The 20,627-nt window shown below is 41.1% G+C and overlaps 1 protein-coding gene across 23 annotated transcripts in view; it reads right to left on the bottom strand.

The window, feature by feature from the left end:
- The window catches only part of ENOX1 (ecto-NOX disulfide-thiol exchanger 1), a 570,778-nt gene that overhangs the window by 108,796 nt on the left and 441,355 nt on the right, over window positions 1-20,627 (bottom strand). For all 23 annotated transcript variants that reach the window (XM_063650813.1, XM_063650807.1, XM_063650809.1 and 20 more), the window contains one exon: window positions 3,472-3,578. In XM_063650813.1, coding sequence (XP_063506883.1) covers window positions 3,472-3,578 — 107 coding nt within the window. The remainder of the gene's footprint in view (window positions 1-3,471; window positions 3,579-20,627) is intronic.

Below are 20,627 nucleotides of genomic sequence, written 5' to 3' on the forward strand. Positions count from 1 at the left end.
ATTGCTCACTAGAATATTATGATTAAAAATAGTTTTGAGGATGAAATGAGTTAATGCATGTACAATACTTAGCATCATGCCAGACACTTGGTTTGCTCAGTTGATAATGCTGGACATTATTATTTCTCATGCAAACATAGTGCCCTTGCATGTGTGTATGTGCCCATGTGTGATCACATACACACATAAGCACACACACACACACCATTCAGATATCCAAAATTTAAAATTAGTAAGATGTTAGGGAACAAAACACAAACAGATGCCTTTTCTTTTGTGTTGCACATGGTCATGTTGGGGTTATTGTTTTTGTTGCAATGGTTGCTTTAGCATCACATAAATTAGAGCCACAGATCTTAAGATCACATCTTACTTTCTCCACTTATTAGGGGAGTGACCACAATCAAGTTATTTATTTGAGACTTTGTCTATTCACTCACAAGTGAGGAATAATAATACAAGGCTGTTTGGATGTAGTAGCATATGTGAAAACTCATTGTAAAGATTAAAGAATTACACAGGAAATTTCTTACTACTGTGCCTAAAATCAGAACATTGTAATCACTTATGCTAAGTATTTATATTATTATTTTGTATCAAGCTGTTTATTACATATTTGTGAATCCTTCCTTATTCATTCTGTTCTCTTACATGTACTATCTTCAGAAATACTTAAAACAGGGGAAAGCCTCCATTATACTTTTTCCCTCTGTAAAGTCTCTAAATAAAAATCAAATAGTTAAAATAATTTCATGTTATGATCAATAAACATATGAGTAATAATAAAACTAAATTACTACAACTAATTTATTAGGGGCATGACTTTAAACATGGTTCCAGTGCCCATTTGATGGACATGCACATATCAGTCCATGTTATGGGTTTTCTCAATTCTTTTCTCTCCTTAGCTCACAGATTTTAACTACAGCATGATGGAGAGGAAAGTAATTATTGCTAACAGCATCTGAATGGTCAACTTTGTACCCTGGGAATCACCCTTGCAGAGGACAGGGAAGGGAGAAAGCAGAGAGACAAGGTCCGAGGTGGGGTGCAGGGGCACCAATCACAGGCAGCCCTGAGAGGCCAGAGGGAAGGCAGACAAGGCCTCCTTATTTGATTATGCCACCCAGAAAAAAGAGGTGCCAATTCCATCTTAAATAACACCATCAGGCATTGGAGGCGAGTGTCACATGTGATTAGTGGGGAAATTTTTAGGCTGTGGACAGCTAATTTTTCTACTGACAAAGAGCCCAATTCCCAAAGAGGTGGCTTAACAGTTGAAACAAGGAAAAGTCAGGTGGAAAGAATAAATGAGGCTGAAAGGGACTGTTGTTTAGTCCCTGCGATTAATGACAAACGGTCATATGGTAGTTGTTCTTGTGGGAAAGGGTGGTGAAAAAGAAAAAAAAATTGAGAAAAAAAAGCTGAGGGTGTTTCCACAGGGTGCCTCTGGTTCAGCATTAAATCACTAGTACACTCTAATAAATCTGTGGAGGTGTTGCAGATAATTAACAGATGCTGTACATGGGAATGTGGGAAAAAATCAAGCCAATTATTAAGCTTATACGCAACTGAGAAATCATCCACAATGTTAAATTACCAACTGGTATTTAATCAATTAAGCAACATGCAAGAGAAAATCACAGCTAATTTAGAATTCTGTGGCCTAATGTATATCAAAAGAGGTGGGGAAAGTAGCAGGAAGGCACAAAGCCCCTTCGCAGGAGCACCTTTGACAGCTGCACTCCATCTGTCCTTCTGGAGCATCATTTCTGTCTCCTAGTACGAAACAAAGCAAGCAGGCTTCCTTAGACCTGCGTGGAAGCCTTCACACATCCTGCTCCCCACTGCACCCATGCGGAGGAGGCAGGGTTAAGCGAAGGTGAGAAGTTGAGGCAGACATGGCGGGAAGTGTGATTCAGATCAATATGTGACATTTGCTGACACTCACATTCTAATGATGGCCTTTTTATGCTCAGGTTTATTCGGCAGCAGGCCACCAGCCTTTCTCTCAACATTCCTTTTAATCATGTTTGGTTTTTATGTGAAGAAATAAACAATTCACAGACTGATCATTCCCAAATCTGAATCATAGTTTATGGACTCCAATTTGTGTTTTCATAACCCTCAGTTTGTATACTGCATCACAAACAGAGGACTCTTTTTTTTTTTTAATCTTGAAAATCAACCTTGACCTGGGTCTTAAGTCAGAGTTAGGGAGAACATCAGGTAAGCACCCTTCATTTTTCTGGCCCCTGAAAAATTAAAGAGAAATCCCACCTCTTCCTTACTCATAATCCTGAACAGAAAAACAGAACTGTATCAGTCACCAACCACCGTAGGCATTAGTGAACAAAATAAAAAATGTCCTTAACAATAAATTGCACTAGCATTTTAAGTGTCGCATTATTGTGAAGTCATTCAGTATTCACTATAATAACAGTGATAATAAAGAATTCATTTGGTATTCATGTGGATGTTACATCTCGTGCTATTGGTATTCAACTGTAATTTAGCATTAGTTAATGGGCACTTAAAATGCTACCCAAATGATTGATACCACAGTACTTTGTGATTCCTCAAACTCTATATAAAATACTTATTTTACAAGTGTGAGCCAAAATCATTAAATAAATAAACCTTACCTTCCATAAGTTTGGGATTTTGAAAGAGGGGAATGTCATTTAGAGAACTTTAATATTAACATGCTAGAGATGGAGAGGCATCGAAATGAAAAACATTCTTTCATTAAAAAAAAAGAAGCAAAGACAGTATACTTACTTTTAAATTACAGGTTCAAAGCGTACACTACTCTGTGGAGTTAAAAATAACAGCTGGATGACCAATGACTAATGACACATTTTGGTCCTTCTAAGTGGCAAGGTCAAATTCTAGACTGTTCTCTGGAGGGTAGATACTCACTTCACACATGCATGGTTGCTGATGGGTGGACCCAGTTGGCCTAGATATTCATTCCCCTTACAACATTGGCTCTGGAGAGAAGTGTAATAGGACTTAATGGCTAGCATAGGGGACTAAGATGTTGCTTATGATGAGAAAATATGGACGGAAAGGCATACTTGTCCGAAGAGCAAACTGTCATCATCACGTAGAACACTAAAAAAAAAAACTCTCTGTATTTAAAAGCCAGTTTTCTATTGTAAGTTCCATTTTTCTTCAAAATAATTTTCTAGGGAAAGTGTCTTGGTTTATTTCTGAAATCTTTACTATGAATGAGAAAAAGTATTTTCTCCCGTTGCAGGGGAGAAAAACACTGTGTTCCCTAAGTGTTAAGTCAGCTGCTTTTCTGGACAAGGAACAAATCTCAGCTGCATTTGGAGCTGACAGTGAGATCAGACAATGGCAGGCGGACTGCCCACTGTAACAGAAACCATCATGGCTGCAGCCATGCTATTCTCTGCCAATCCAGCTGTGTGATGGTGGTTAAAAAGTAATAATAAAATCACCAACCTCAGAATGCTTTCGCCAAATGTCTATGTTCTTGCGCTGGGCTTTCGAGAAATGGTCCCAAGCTTTTTGTCTGGTAGAAGCGTTGAAAACGGCCACAATCTGCTCAACTTTGGTGAACAAGGAAGTCAAACAAGACAAGTAATTTATGTTGTGATCACTATAGGGAGGCAAAGCAAAGACACTAGGAGTCTATGGATGATGTCACAATAGAAACAACATCATCAATATCCATCCAATTTGTGCCTTTCGTACTTACATTTTAGCAAGGTTGGGGATGTCTCCCTTCAAGTCTGTCTCCATAACTTTAGGTTAAAACAAATTCTAAGTATGACTGGGAGAAGGACATGGGCATCTACTTCCAAGCATTCTTTAGCTGTTGTTTCAATATGTGATTTGGTCTATCTATATACCTAGATCTATAGATATATAGACACTGGTGTTGGCATCCAGATATGCAGACAAAGTAATGCCAGGGTTGGGTGCAGAGAAGTGAAGCCAGGGAGAAGTGGCTGAACGAGGAAGAGCCAAACATATATCATTTTCTCTTTTGGTCTCTATCTCAAGGACTCAATCACAGTCCTCTCAAGACATTATCGTGTCCAAGTTCCAAGTTGGGACAATGAATAGCCGTGCCATATCTCCCCTCAATCTCAGGGGGTCATTTTTCCTCCTTGGCTCCTTTTTCTCCACCTGTTGCACTGACTGCAGCCAGCCCTCCAGCCTTCTGGCAGGGAACAGGAACCACAGCCTCTACCTCAAGACAGACCAAAGCTCACCCAACCAGCGGCACTGGAATGCAGGTCTTATTTCAACCACTATATGGCGCCCTCCATAGCTCCTCATGATCACATTCCATTATCACTTTCACAAGGCTCCCCGCCCTCTGGCTCCCAAACCACTTGAAGTTCTAACTCTATCATCTTGACTTAATTTAGTACTTCTGCTGCTTTCAGGCCTGGTGCTACTGGACTGGTAAATGTTGAGGGGTTATGAACAAAACTACATAGACAAAGGCATGGGCTCTTAGTAGCGGGTATTACGGGTGGAGCCAACTAACTGTAGACTTAATCTTGCTTAAACAGTTATTGATCCAGTAAGCATGAGATTAAGGAAATTAAAGCACTGAATTAATCATATGATTAAACCTGAACTTCTAAATTTTTAGTTAAGAAGGCACAGTTAAAATTAGCTTCTCAAGGATTCTAACACCCCATCAACATAAATCTTTCATAAGTGATTCCCAAGGCTCTATTATAAAAAAGGACATCAAAGCTCTTCCAAATCTTCTGGTGTCCAAAGAATGTCAAAGAGCAATAGAGTAATCCCCACAGAAGAACAACACTTGGTGCCATAATTTTTAAATTAGCACACAAAATAAATGTATGATAGAGCAAAAGGAAAAAAGCAGATTCCATTTACTTACAATATTGTGAATACTTTTCTATGCTGATGAACAACTACTTCTCAATCTATGGCTGATTTTCACAGAGAGCTTTTATCTTTTTGCTATTAATATTTTTACTATTTTCCACTTCAGGAGAATCCCAACCCCAAATCTCCTTATTTAGCAAAACCTGTCATCATGTCACATGATGAATTTATTTGACTCAATTTTAACAGGAGGATTTGCCTTCAGTTTGACTCATACTCTCCTTGGGCACATGTGGCTTCCCTCCTCAACCTCAACTGGAAGAACTAAACTCCAGGCTAAACATCTGGGGCTGCTCTAAGTGCTAGCCGTCAGCTGACCACTGATCCTTAGTGCTCTAGTTGGCTGTCCTGCAGCACAGCCAGCAGAGGAGAGAACCTGTTCCGGTGGATCGCCGGGGCTTTCTGCATGTTTTGTCTGTACACAGGCTGGGATCATTGGGAATTTCAGCTGCCTTCTGTAGGGGCAACACAGAACAGTCAGCCCCAAATCTAGGCTGGCAGGGGTGGTGATCAAGAGGTTATTAAAGAGTAATGGGCTTCGTTGCTTATAATAACAGAGCTCTTTGGCATCATTTAGAAGAGGAAGAACTATGATGTCCTGACACCAGTCCTAAGGGGGAAAGGACAATATAGGTGGAGACTGAGTGTTTGGGTGGTAATAGTGAAAATTCTGACATCAATCAGAGAAGGCTGTTAATAAAAATGAAACACTAAAGAAAAGTATATCTGTTCATAAAAACGTGTAAGGGGCCAGAGAGAATGAAGGTAAGGAAGACTAGTAACGCACCTGGAGGAGTATAGAAAAGAAAGAACTAAGAAGAAGGACCCAATGGCCCAATAGTGCACAGGTTTAGGGGTAAAAGGAGATCCCCTAATATCTACTCAAGCCATGTGCTATTAGATATTTCCTGTTTGTGGCTAAGTGCCTTGGTTACTTAGAACACGTTATTACCATATCCCAGGGCATAAGTTCAGTTCATTCATTCATTCAACAAACATCTGGATTCCTGTTAGCTACCAGGAACTTGATTAATTGCTAGAAGTATATGATCAAGGCCCAGTCTTGTCCTTGATGCAATCATAGTCTCAGAAGAGAAAGAAAGACAAGCAGATAATTATCCTGTGCAAGAGAGGTGCAGATGACAGCTTTGAAGACACAGAGAAGAGAAGAGAGTAGCTAAGTAGATAGGTGGCATTAGAAAACATTCCACAAATAGGGCAACATTTCTGCCAAGTCTTAAATAGTGAAGCAATGCTTGCTTGGCACAGAAGGCAGGAGTGGCCTGTTCAAAGGCTGGTATAGAGTTGTGGGAGGATGAGTGAAAGTAGCTGTGGGGCTGGGGCTGGGGCTGGGGCTAGTGTTAGGTATGAATCAAGAGGGACCATGTATGCTAACTCTGACTGGGAACTTTATACTGTAGGATTGGCTTGGGAGAAATTACAAAGGAATGAATTAAGGCAGAGGCTCTGGCATGGAGTGTGGCACAGGCAGTCATTTGACAAGGAGACTTGATAGGAGGAGGCAGCTGACTTGTTACATGGGAGAAGGAAGAGGGGTGGGAGGTACCACGATGACTGGAGCTGGGAAGCACATCCCAAACTATGAGAACAAGCACCGGTGGAGGGCTGAGAAAGAAGAAAAGGAATTTGCTTTCGGACATATTGAGTTTGAGATGCCTGAAGACCATCCAAATGGAGCTGAAATATGGATTAGGGGTTCAGAAAGAAGTCAGAATTCAAAGAGATATGGCCAACATTTTCCGGGCCATTCTCAATTTCTTGTATTCTTTTTCAATAGGGTAATTAATTAGATGTAAAACTAAGTGGGATTTAATTTTATACTTATGAACTTATACACTTTTTTCCCTATACCAATCAAAAAGCAAAACAAAAACAAAACAAAACAAAATCCAACAAAACCCCAATAACTGTGTAACTCAGGTTTGGAAACCACTCTCACAGTATTCACATGGCCCAGTTTTACTTCTCTAATTGCTGTACACACTGTCCCTGAACCAGCCATTTGTCTTGCAAATGAAAGTTCTTGGGCACACACAAAAAAGGACTCTGGAGGAGTGCTTTGATCAGCATTAATTCATCATCATTAGGGAAAAAGCACCTCTAAGAGTATGCCTTAATGAATGTCATTCAAAGACAGCATATTTTTAAGCTCATAAATCAGGATGACTACTGGTATTGATGTAAATACACTATTCATTGCTTATAGCAGGAAACACCAGAGAGGAAGTCCATGAATTAGATGACCGCTGACTACCTCTCTGGTATAATTCATACTACTTACTCTATATACAATAAAACCTGTTAAGAAGTTACTATCTAAACAGGCTCTTCAAAACTTTGCTTCTCAGAGAAAGATATAACAAGCAAACAAGATGGCATTGGCATTTGCTCAAAACAAGTAGCTTATAGAAGTTGTGCTGCAGGCAGAACAAATTGAGACCCACTCCCTACCCAATGCCTTCACCACCTCAGTGCTCTAGAGACTGGTGGCCAGAGGCCCCACACAATCCTGTATCAGATAAAAAGCATAGATTCTGTTTGATTGCCACTTATTCAAGAAAGTATACTCAAAAGTTTTGCAGGTAAAGGAAATTTTTTTTTCTTTGAGGGATAATATTTTCCCACATCTTCTTTAGCAACTGAAAGAGCTCTCCATCAGAAAATTTAAATTTACCCCTCCCACTTTGCAAATCTTTTTCCCCAATTCTGTGTTTTAATTGTTTTGCCTAAATTAGGTTATTTGAGGATCATAAGAAAATTAAAAATGATAAATTCTTCAGAAGTATGCCTGAATGCCAGTTTTAAATATCACAGTAGAGCCCCTAGTATACCCAGCAGCTGTAAATGACCCTAAGGGCAGGATAAACAGAGCCTTGATGAAGTTGTTAATCACTCCATACAGCTGCAAACCCTCACTAGTGGTTATTTTCATTAGCTTACACATGTGTATGTGTGGAGATACATACACTCACCTAGCATACACACATTACACACATATATGTATATATTCTTCCAATTTTAAACAAACCCATAAGACTAATTTAACAACTTTTTTTGCACTTTTCCCCACCCCAAAATGTTTGGATATTTGCTGAGTTTAGAGCACACTTCTTACTGACAGAGAACTTTACAGACTATCATGAGAAGCACTGGTCTTTAGCCTTCTCAGGGAGGGAAAGCTGAGAACAGGACATCGGTTTATCCAGGAACAGACCACACTGAAGCAAGCTCCCTGGGAAAAAGCAGCCACTGGGTACAAAAGCTCAGATTTCTGGGCTGCACAAGACTCCTGCTCTGGGCAGGAACGCATGGGAGATGAAAGAGAAAGGTTAGAGTCCTCCAGAGAACACGAACACAGCCCTTTTCCCTTCATGTCTTGCCGACTGCCTTCTTTCTCACAGGCCCTGCACCTCTTGTATTCCTTGTTCCAGCTAAACAGCGGTGAAAGAGCCTTAATCCAGTTAGTGTCCCAAATATCTGGAGAAACTGATTAAGTCCTTAAAGGCAGTAGGCTTGCCTAAATAAAGCACCTCAAACAAATCTTCCAAGCTTAGTTTTTGTTTTTTTAATGCTATCTGGGCTCATGTTAGAGCCTCAACTCTGCAGGGTACAGAGGACATTTTTCTTTCTTTAAGGGATAACATTTTCCCAAATCCTCTATGAATAGCCCATGAGAGATTTTCAAAGGCATATGACACAAATGAAATAGTTGACCTCTCCCACCCCAGCTTGTTTTTGTTGTTTTAAAATACTAATAGCTAGGGGAGAAGGGACAGAAGAAAAGTGTAAGGCTTTATATGTAGTGCTGGAATTGGTGAGCCTTGGCTCTAGACTGAAGAATTATAATGGAGGGAATGCAGTAAGTGATTCCAGCTCTCAGGATACCCAGAGGAGCAAGACAAAGTCCAAGGGAGGAGCGGTAAGTGTCGGACAGCACATAAGAGGAAGCTGCTGCTATAAAAGAGATTCCCAGACAGACTCCTGCACATTCACTTGGGTTCTGGGTCCTGAGCATGAAGGAGCTGGCAGTCAGCCTGGCAGAAAGCCCAGGAAACAGAGAATGAATACGGTCAAACCCATACTTTAAGGAGGCATGGACCGGAATTTCAAATTGAGGAGGAAAAGGGCATTCTGGGGTTTTGTCTTGAGATATGTAAAAAAAGCCTCATGTGACATTGTGAGTCCATTACAGCCCTCTTAAAACTGAGGCCAAAACACCAACAGCAGACATCATATTTCTGAACTTCCTGGCTAGATGAGGCCAGATATTCGTTTCTTCTAGGGCAGCATCCCCAGCGTTTTTGGCACCAGGAAATGGTTTTGTGGAAGACAGTTTTTCTAAGGACAGGGGGTTGAGGATGGTTTGGGGATGAAACTGTTCCATCTCAGATCATCATTAGTTAGATTCTCATAGGGAGCATGCAACCTAGGTCCCTTGCATGCACGGTTCACAATAGGGTTCACGCTCCTGTAAGAATCTAATGCCGCTGCTGATCTAACAGGAGGCGGAGCTCAGGCAGCAATGCTCACTCACCTGGTGCTCACTTCCTGCTGTGTGGCCCAGTTCCTAACAGGCCACGGACAGTACTGGCCCAGGGGCTGGGGACCTCTGTTTTAGGGAATGGAATTTGAATAGAATAAAGAGAAGCCTACTGATCACAGTATATAAAAAACAGGATGTTTTAAGCAAATTTCAAGCAAGCAAGAAATGATCAAATTGTTCAAATAAAACAGAAAGATATTAGGCATATAGTGACTTTTGAAGATTTGCATCACTCCAAGTATACTCCAGGGAATTGTAGAGCTCTTTATTAATGCATATATTTAAAAATTTTGGAAAGTAAAGCAATACATGAGATTATAAATCTAATAGTTCCTCAAAATATATAGCATTTATTAAGCTTTTTAAATCCAATAAATCTCCTGCCTAGATTACCCCTACTGACTAAATGAAAGTAATGTATGTACAGAAGAAAAAAGGGACGATATAAAAAAAAAAGTCTACCTTCCCATCTTGACAACTCTACCAATTTCTCTTTTTAAAGGTAACCAGTAACCACTATTAACAGATCCTAGCACATCCATCCAGAATATAAGGTTAGGCATATAGTACAAACAGTGTGTATTTTTCTATGAGAAACCTTTTTTACTTACACAAAGGTGCTAATATTATATACGCTATTCTGTACCTTGCTTTTTTCACTTAATATATCTTGGAAATCTATTCATATGTATGTTATCAATAAGGCTGCTATAAACATCTTCCAACATATCTTCTGAAATCCTTACAGAAATACCTTTATAAAAAATTCTTAGCAGTAGAAAGGCTAGATAAAAGAGCACCTGAATTTTTAATTTTGAAAGGTACTGGCAAGTTGCACTCTATGTCCCCGAAGTGTTTTTCAGTTTGTTTCTCTTACCCTTTGCCAACAGTGCATAATCAAATTTAGCTTTTGCCATTCCTGATAGATGACAGAAGGCATGAATTACATGGTGACCAATTGTCTGCACCAGTGATATGTATGTTTGCAGTTTCCATTACAAATAACAGAAACAAGTCCAGACTCATTGAGCCTGCCCTGTATTCAGTTGTTGGCTCGATGCTAAGAGTCATCACATAGCAGCAGGAGGACAGACCTGGTTTCTGGGGATCTTTTCTTCTTTGTGACCCTCAAAATGGCAACCCTGATCTCCTCTGGGTCTCCACTAACTCCCTTAATGGTTATGAAAATCATATAATGGTAATAGGAGATTTCTTTCTTTTTGAGACGGAGTCTCACTGTCACCCAGCCTGAAGTGCAGTGGCATGATCTCGGCTCACTGCAACCTCAGCCTCTCGGGTTCAAGTGATTCTCCAGCCTCAGCCTTCTGAGTAGCTGGTATTACAGGTGCGCACCACCACACCCAGCTAATTTTTGTATTTTTAGTAGAGACGGGGTTTCACCATGTTGGCCAGGCTGGTCTCAAACTCCTGACCTCAAGTGATCCGCCCGCCTTGGCCTCCCAAAGTGCTGGGATTACAGGCATGAGCCACCGTGCCCAGCCCTGTGATAGGCAATTTCTAATTACTTAGCCCTTACTGGGCCAGGCACTATGCTTGATGATTTAAAACAGTAGTTATCAAAGTGTGGCTCCTGGACCAGCATCATCAGCATCACTTGAGAACTCACTAGAAAGGCAAACGCTCAGACCCCAGACCTACCAAAGGAGAAACTCTAGGGATGGGGCCCAACAGACTCTGTTTTAACAAGCTCTCTGCATGATTCCAAGGCATGCTAAAGTTTGAGAACCTCTGATTATCTTACCTAAGTTTTCCAACGACCCTCTGAGGTAGGTGCTAGTATGAATGCCCATTTCATTGATGAAGAAACTGAGGTTCACTGAGACGAATATTTACTTGTCCAAGGTCATATATTTAGAAGTGGTGAAGTTGGCAATGGAAATTACATCTGTCCAACTTCAAATCATGTATTTATACCCATTATATGATGGGCCAAAGTCTTATGAGCTCTGGGGTGTGTAATGTGCTAGACTTTGTACTAGACACCGGGGATAAAAAGGGCCAAATATGCAGCTGGTCCTTGAGCTGCTCAGAGTCCCTGGGGGAGACAACATATATATGATTGAATCTCAAGATGAGAATTGCTTAAGAGAGCTGCAGAGGGTGCCAAGGGAGGCCAGGAAAGGCTTAAAGGGCCCCTTGGCTGAAACTTGCAGGTAAGCTGAATTTTCAATGCAAACAAGCCAAACATTGGAGGTTGTGATGGAGCAGGAAGCTGCATTTACCTCTCTACAAAAGCATATTGAAGAACATGAGCCACAGTGCAGAAGAATCAAAGTGTCTGGAAAAAAGGTCCCTACTTCTTTTGTGTCTACCAGGCTGGAACCAATTTCTCTCAGTGTGTGCCCTCAGCCTTCTCATTTTGTCTAAAATCCAGTCTGTCCTACTTTTTTTGAAATAAAAGTCATTGAATAAGCCTCAGCAGGGGAAACTTACAGAGGTGGGGCCAAGGGAGTGTTTTTATGAATACAACATGGTTTTGGGGGTTGCATGTAGAGGGGAAGAGAGAGTTGGGAAACCTGTGTTGGTCAAGTCTTAGCTCCATCGCTAACTAGCTGTGTGACCTGAAGAAAGTGTCCATCTGTTTGAATCCCAAGGCAAAGGGGGCTGGGCTAGACCATCCTGAATCTCCTTTCTGGCTCTGGGAGCCTTTAGAACAGGGCTTAGCAAACTTTATAAGGAAAGGAACAGATAGCAATTATTTTTGGCTTTGCAGGTCATACAGCTACCTTGCTATAGAAGGTGTCTACACACATAAGTGGTTTCTCTCCTTAAATAGAAATCTTCTCACTTTGTCTGTGGCTACTCTTTCATGATTCTCCCCAGGTACAATTTTCTTTGGTTGGAAAACAAACACTAAGTTGTACTTCTCTTTCAGTTACGCAGAGTCAAGAACACATCATCTCTGCTTTAAAGTAACTTTACTGACACCTTACTTTTCCTCAATTTGAAAGTGTCTTGGCTTTAAAAAATCTTTGTAAAAATTTTTTTTATGCATGGATTTTGTCCAGTGTAGCTCAGAGACTGTTTCTCAGAGTACCCCAATGCTATCAACACACATTCCCCTCGCCTGATGTGGGGCAGTGGCTAGAGTCCAGTCCTAGACCTGGGCTCATATCAAAGTGACAGAGTTTTCATCTTTAGCTCCCAGAAGTTATACCTTTCCTGAATTGCTGTGTTTCACTTAATATGCACTCCAATTCTTTATTGTTCCAGAGTGTAAGACTTGATTTCTATCTTACATTTTGGTATTATTAAAGATTTTTTTTAAAAACATAATGATGTGACTCAGTGTATATATTTTCCATGAGACTGAAAGGAAGGATACCAAAAAAAAAAAAAAAAAGACTCATTTCAGTTCTGGCAGGCATAGTGTCCTCCACCATCACCTTTGGCATCCTGTGAAACAGAACATTCTGTGCTCATCCTTGATGCTGAAGTTTTTATACATATTATTTTCTCTGGATATTTATTTCCTGAGACCAAAGAGGTATTTTTTTAATGGAAATAATGTTTCCAGCACTTAATGCATTGGCAAATACAGCCATCAGTACAATTTTGAGGAGAAATAGAAAACCTGTCACATTGTTAAAGCAGTTATGGGGAATTTTTTTTCCCATGGATGAACTACAGCAATGACTGCTACAGACATGGGAAAACATTTTAACACTTCATAAAATTCCTTTTTGACAGCAGGGGACATAGAAGCCAAATTTCCCTTGGTGGAAATAAAAAACGTTTGGCTGAGATGCTCCTAAGAAGTAAATGATTTCAGAAAGAGCTTTTCAGGCAGAAGAAATGTGGACGAGGACACCAATCTGCCTAAAAGGGGGATCACAGTACACAGAGATCAGAAACCCCTCACATTTCACTCTAGCACTTAGCACACAACCTGACACTTGATAAATATTTGTGGAATGAATTTAGTCATTCATTCAGACACTTGAGGCTTTTACGATTTTACCCAAGAAGATAGATGAGGGCGTGACAGTGGAGAACTGTCAGTGCCCTGCGCAGCTGTCTTTGACAATAATTCTGACCAATCTTCAGCACCTGCAGAATCCAATGCACATAACCTCAGGGTTGAAATGTGGCTAAAAATTCACAGTGTAGCCCAGGAGGAGTAACCTTCACAGCAAGGTATAGGCAGAACATTTGCACGGAGTAATATCTGATCGCCTGTTCTATGATCACTTTAGGAGCTTTGAACCTCATGGTTGGGTCCTGGAAGATGCCTATATTTAGATATCCAGAGATGATAAAGGATCCACGTGGTTGATACAAGAACTGTGGAATCTTAAGGGTGGAAAGGAACCTTAAGGGATTATCTGGTTAAACCCTTTTATTACAGAGATGGGAAAAAGGAGACTGAAGTTGCTTAAAAGACTTTCCCAAAGTCACAAGGCTAATTAATGGTCAAACTTGGATTAGAATCAGATCTCTCTGCCTAGTCAAAAGTCTTTCCACCATTTGCAGCTTTTAAGACCTAAGATGAGGCTGATGCCATTTCCTATCACAAATGTATAAAGCAAAGTTGCATGGTAGTTCTAACCTTTCCTATCTCCAGGTTGAAATAATATTGATAACAGTACTCTAATACTCCTACTGTAAAATTCTCAACTAAAGTATATGCTGTATGCTCTACTTTAAAGAGAATGGCATATTAGAGCTAAGATCATTGAGATCATGGTTTACTAAAAAACACTTAGGCTGTGTTCTGCAATATTAGGTTCAAGCCCAATTTTCAGCACCACGTTCCTTTCCACCTGTGATTGGTCAACACCAATATTTTTTTTCTTAGGTCTTCTATGTGCTTACAAGAATTATGCTGGGTCCAGAAGTGGCACAGTGAGGTAGAAAAGAGAACAGTAAGTAGCCCATGTCTCTATTTAGCCTAAAATCTTGCTAGAGGGAAAATCAAGCAAACAAACCAATAAACTTGATGCGCATAAAATAATTAGAAAATAAGGAAGTCCTCAAGTAGATAGTATTAACAAGTGCTGCAGAAGGTAGGTGAAAGGGAGATGATTATGGGTTATAATGGATAAACAAGGTTTCATGGAGGAAATGTGACAGAAGTGGGCTTCAATTTTGGCACTTGGAGGAGGGGAAATAGTTCAGGCAAAGGAAACAGCACAAGCAAATGTGTGGAGGTAGGAAAGAGGGTAGTGCCAGAAGCAAATACTTCATTTTCTAGCCAGATAGCAGCATTTATACTCAGTGTGATGTCAGCACACCTCTTCAACTCTACCTAAAAGCTGTACCTTTACAATATTCTTAATTTTCATTTTACATACACACACATACATACACACACACACTTAGAAAGCAAACTGTACAAGGAGCCAAGAGTCTTGGTTCTAAACTGCCCATAAACTACTAAATGACCAAGGCCTCTCATGTCTGCTCTCTGAGCCTCAGTTTCCGCCTCTGTAAAATCAAAGGGTTTGGCCCAACCCTTTAAGATCCCTCTTAGCTCTAACATTCTATAATTTCTGCTTTTTATCCATGCTCATTATATGTATGGCACATATTCTTAAATTAATATTAATCAACCCTTCTGCACTGCTGCTGGCTTTCCCATTTGCCTTTTTCTCCAGTTTGTTCCCTTCTCTCTTACCAGGAAGCATGTTGGGAAAGTAGCAAAATGGGGATATCATGGAGTGTTTAAATTTTTATTAGATATGTGTGTGTTGTAATTGTAAAAAGGCATGCAAAACTTATCATCTTGGCATGCATATTAATAACTGAATGTGGTAGTCCATGCTTCCTGAACTTTATAAACAGCTCCTGTATGAGCTTTGAAATGACAAGCTTTGTTCATAACTGAGAAACTGAAAGTGGGCAGGCCTATGGGGAGTTCCTGTGAAGTATACATTTTTAAAAAGCAAAGATAAAAACTCCAATGTCTCTGAGTTGGAAAACCTGGGGAAGTTTCTGGCAAATGGACGGGTTAAGAAATGACATAAAGATGAGACTAGGATGCTATCAGGATAAGGTGACATGACAAAGATGATTTATCTGTGCCAAATTTTTTTTTTCTCTTTCTTCTATATCTAGCAAATGAGGTCTATCCAGATGGCCCAGAAGGGAGGAGAAAGCCCCAGGTGCCACAGCAGGATAGATGATGTCCTCATTTAACGTCTTTCATAACTGGACATCCATGGTCAGAAGAGAAAAATAGCCCTACACAGAAGTGAATGGATGCCGTACTCCCCAAAATTCAGGTTGGGTTTTTTTTTGTTGTTTGTTTGTTTTGAGATGGAGTCTCGCTCTGTCACCCAGGCTGGAGTGCAGTGGCGCCATCTCGACTCACTGCAAGCTCCGTCTCCCAGGTTCATGCCATTCTCCTGCCTCAGCCTCCTGAGTAGCTGGGACTACAGGCACCCGCCACCACCCCTGGCTAATTTTTTGTATTTTTAGTAGAGATGGGGTTTCACCGTATTAGCCAGGATGGTCTCGATCTCCTGACCTCGTGATCTGCCCGCCTTGGCCTCCCAAAGTGCTGGGATTACAGGCGTGAGCCACTGCGCCGGGCCTTGGGTTGGGTTTAATTACAGCCCCCTGACACTTTAAGCTAAGACTTTGCTAAAAACAATGACTTTGATATTTAATAGCTGGTCCTGGGTGAAGACCAGAGATATAAAAAAGGTTAGAACTTTCATAAATATGGGCAGAACTAAACACCATCAAAGCCAGAGGGTAACTGATGGACTTTGATGGAGACCTTTAAATAAATCACAACTTTTTCTTTATGTTATTATTAATGACTTGTGATGTTTTTCAAAAAACTTTTGTTAAGCACTGAACTTCAGGAACGGTGGCTGGAGAGCAATCTAGGCCAAACATTTGAGCCTATGGATCCTTTCCAGATGAAAGCAAGAACAAGTACACAAGCACGGAAAGGAGATAGGTGCGTCTAATCCAGCTCATGGATCACACCTGAAGTTTCCCTTGTCCTACTCAGCCAATTGGTTATTTCCAGCAAAATCCATAAGGGGACCCACATGCTTTTACCATGCTTTGAACTCTGCAATGTACCTGATCTTCCCTGGAAGCTGCTGAGTGAGCCCTCCGTGTTTGGCTTGTTTGCGGCCTGCTCCACTAGTTAGCTAGTTTGCCAATACACCTGCTTCCAAACCACCTCACGACAATTTCCCGACAATTTCCCAACATGCTTGGCTGTTTAGTGAACAGACTACCATGGAATGCCATGAAGGATGGCACTGACACTGGGGAGATCTTTTGGCACTGACACTAAGGAGATCCTTTATGTGGGAGGGAACAGTCGGGGCTGCTATGGAATAACCAGGAGATTTCCATCCACCTGGGAGAAGGAAAGCTGAGGTGCAATTCCTGAATACTCATGCTTAACAATTCTAATCTCATTCTAAGGGAAGAAGCCAAAATGTGATTCCTGTGGTATTTGCCAGAAATATTAATGCAGACAAATGGGGTGTGACTGGTTCTGCTTTTGGAAAATGCAGCAAGTGTGTCAGTCACTGAGGACTTTAGCAGTTATCGTTTTACAAGCATCCCCGAAGTCCTGACATCAAACACATCTTACCACACTGAACAGAGCTGTGGAAAGCAGGAAGTACAGTTGAGACACAAACATAGCTCCACTAGAGAGAGGGAAACTTGGGACAGGAAAGGAGAGGAGTTCGGATTAAAGGATGAGGAGATGTGTACGTACCTACCAGGTTAGTCAGGTTACTACTAATAGTTTCACAGACTGGGTTTCTTTTTGCAGCCCTTTTTGTAAAAGCACATAGAAGAGAATGGAAAATTCTGAGGTTGCTCAATGAGATATGCAATCTTCTGGTTCTGCCTCACAGGCTTAATTCTAGCCCAGGCTCACATTTAAGGTATCCCCATCTTCCAGTCATCCTGAAAGATCTCGGCTGTCAGAGACTCACAGGAAGGCTCCTCAGAATCTCCATTGCTGGGATGTGTACACCCTGGCCAGAACTGTAGGATTTTCACAATCTCAGTTGATATGCCAACTGCTGAAATACTTCTCAGAATCAAATTACAGGGCTAAGGAGGACTCCCAAATAGTAACAGGCAAATGGTAAATACAGAGGTTGTTGGATGGTTACAACTAGGGATACTACAACATAAATTGCTGGTGATTCTTTTACTCCAACCCTCCTAATATTTCCTAGCCTCTGACCAAGAATTTGGTAAAGTGTGGCAATTTCCAATAAAAAGTACAGCTATTGAGCTTTTTCTCTGATTTGCTTCATTATGCATGCAAGTTGAAACCTTGTTTCCTGCAGATGAAGCTAACATCAATGCCAAACTACTCAACGAGGTCACCAGAAATTTCTGAACCCACTGTTTCAGGGTTCCCTCCTGCCTGTCTTCTGATTTACTCATTCATTCACTCACTCATCCACCAAATATTTCTTGCATATTTCTATGTTATAAGGCTTGATATATATTGATGACTTGATATATATTGATGTCTCTTCCTTTGTGATGCCTGCTATAATAACTAAAAGCAGACATATCATGAAATCACTACTCATTTGGATAAATGTTACAAAGGACCTTAATAAAGATTCAGTAGGCTGGGCATGGTGGCTTACACCCGGAATCCCAGCACTTTGGGAGGCCAAGGCAGGCGGATCACGAGGTCAGGAGATCGAGACCATCCTGGCTAACATGGTGAAACCCTGTCTCTACTAAAAATACAAAAAATTAGCTGGGCGTGGTGGTGGGCGCCTGTAGTCCCAGCTACTCGGGAGGCTGAGGCAGGAGAATCATTTGAACCCGGGAGGCAGAGGTTGCAGTGAGCCGAGATTGCACCACTGTACTCCAGCCTGGGTGACAGAGTGAGACTTCATCTCAAAAAAAAAGAAAAAAAAAAAGAGATGCAGTGATGGCAAATCTACTAGAAGAGGGTGGACCAGAAAGACCTCTCTGAAGAGGTGGCTCTTGATCCAAGACCTACAGGATAAGAAGAAGTCAAGCACACAGAGTATGGGAAAGGGCACCCCAGGCAGAAGGAACAGAATGTATAAAGGCCGAGTGGTGGAAGGTGGTTTTGATGGGCTCAGGGGGAGAGGAGCCAATGGAGATGATGCATGGTGAGTCTGAGGATAACTGAAGCTAAAGAAGTGAGCACAGAGAGCTCTGTCAGCTAGGGACAGTGAATATCCTCTAAATGCAATGGGGAGCTACTCAAAGGGTTTAGTGGGGAAGACATGACCTGATTTGTATCAGATGGAATGTGAAAATAAATCAAACCAGAGTAGAAGTAGAAAGGGAGGCATTCTGTATAGCAAAAACTGCAAAATTCTTCCTAGTAGCCAGTCTCCACTCCTGCCTTGTTATGAGAACACCAATTTTACTCTGGAGAGCAGTAGGCCCACTCAAAAATTGTATTTCTCACATTCTTTGTAGTTAGGCATAGCCAGGTATAATAATTCTGCCTAATGAAACCTACATGGAAGTTGGCTGGGGATGGATTTTTGGGCAAGTTTGCTTTCTTGCTATAATGACACAACTCCTTCCTGTGTCTTTCTTCCTCTTTTCTTACGTGATTTCAGCTGGAAAAAGAAGATGTGATGGCAAGCGAAGCAGCAGCAACCATCATAGACAACTATCCAGGTAAAGCAAATAGCACCAGAGAGACCTCAGCCCTGGCAGCCTTGAACCACTGGAGCAGTACCAACAAACCCCGCATCTGGATTTTACTGTGTCCAAAGAGAAACATCTTCTACTTGTTTCAGATACCGTTTGGCAGAATTTTCTGTTAGTCACATGTGGATGCTGTGTCTAACTGACACATCAAGTAACCAAAGCCTGACTTGGGTGGTGGCGGTTACAATGAAGAAGGGTGGGCCAAATCGGGGTATACTTTTGAAGGAAGAAACAATGGGACTTCTTGATAACCTGGAAGTCAGTTGTGGTGGTGGGAGATGGCAGATATAAAAAGTACAAGACTTTGGCTTGAGAATTTATGAGAATGGGAAGGAAAAACCAGAAGAGGAGCAGGTTTGAAGATTAAAAGCAAGGATTCCATTTTTGATATTTCAAAGTTGAGGTGCCTAAGAGGCAGTCTCCACTCCTGTGGTTTCCAGGAGACAGGATCTTGCTGGCCCTGCCCCACCCCTTCATTCACTCCTTCTCAGGGAGTGATGAGCCAGCCTGCCCAGGGGGGTGCCTGTTCTCCTCACCTACTCACTTGCTTAGGCATCCAAAGTGTAGCCTCCAGGTAATGTGGCGGGGGCCTTCAGTGCTGCCTGAGGCTGGATGCTCAACACAACGTCCAACATTCAGAAGCCAATTATTGCTGTAAATCTCCACGTCATTTTCCAATTTGGTGGTAATACCAAAAAGTATCTGTAGTCCCACATGCTACACTTTTCTGTCCATCTCTCAGTTGCTTCAAATATGGGCCAACTTACACCCATATAATGACAGGTAGACATTTTGCGTTCTTTCAGCCACATCATAGGGGCCTCATTTTAATAGGTGCCTCTTTCAATAGTTACTGCCAAAGAAAACGAAGTTCTCACCTATTCATGGCTGCCCTCTTATCTTTATTGTTAGAGCCAAGGGTTGAGTCTTCCTTGCCCGTTAGGACTATAAACTGCATGGAAATTAGAACTTATTTAAAATTGATGCCAGTGAGCAAAAGGCAAAAACATACAGTAATCATTTCACTGTTCAGGCATATGACTTCTTACCATAACTCTGAAGAAAGTGTATTATTAGAATTGTTTTACTATGCTCTCTCTCATTTTTCTCTACTACCAGTTCACTCTTACCTTCCCTCCATCCACTGATCCATTCCTTCTTCCCTCCTTTAAAAACTGCTGTTAATATTGCTTTTTAAAAATTCTATCCCTAATAACCTTAGAGTTTCTAGACATACACTCTTAAATAAAGGGTCATTCCTCAAGGCTGGTGAATCTAGGTAATGTGGTCTGGTATCAGTCTGTGTGAGGACAGAGCAGTCTTATTTTTCCTATTCCTTTTCTTTAAAGACAGATTGGTCTTATACTGGATATTTGGTCACTTATCAGAATTTATATTTGGGAATTTGTTATATGCTACGCTGCTGTAAAACCTGCCTTTTGATAAAGTCATGTAAGATACTTTTACATTTAAGATCTCAGTTTTGCCCTCT

Source organism: Pongo pygmaeus, chromosome 14, assembly GCF_028885625.2.
Source record: "Pongo pygmaeus isolate AG05252 chromosome 14, NHGRI_mPonPyg2-v2.0_pri, whole genome shotgun sequence".
In the NCBI taxonomy this organism is placed as follows: domain Eukaryota; kingdom Metazoa; phylum Chordata; class Mammalia; order Primates; family Hominidae; genus Pongo; species Pongo pygmaeus.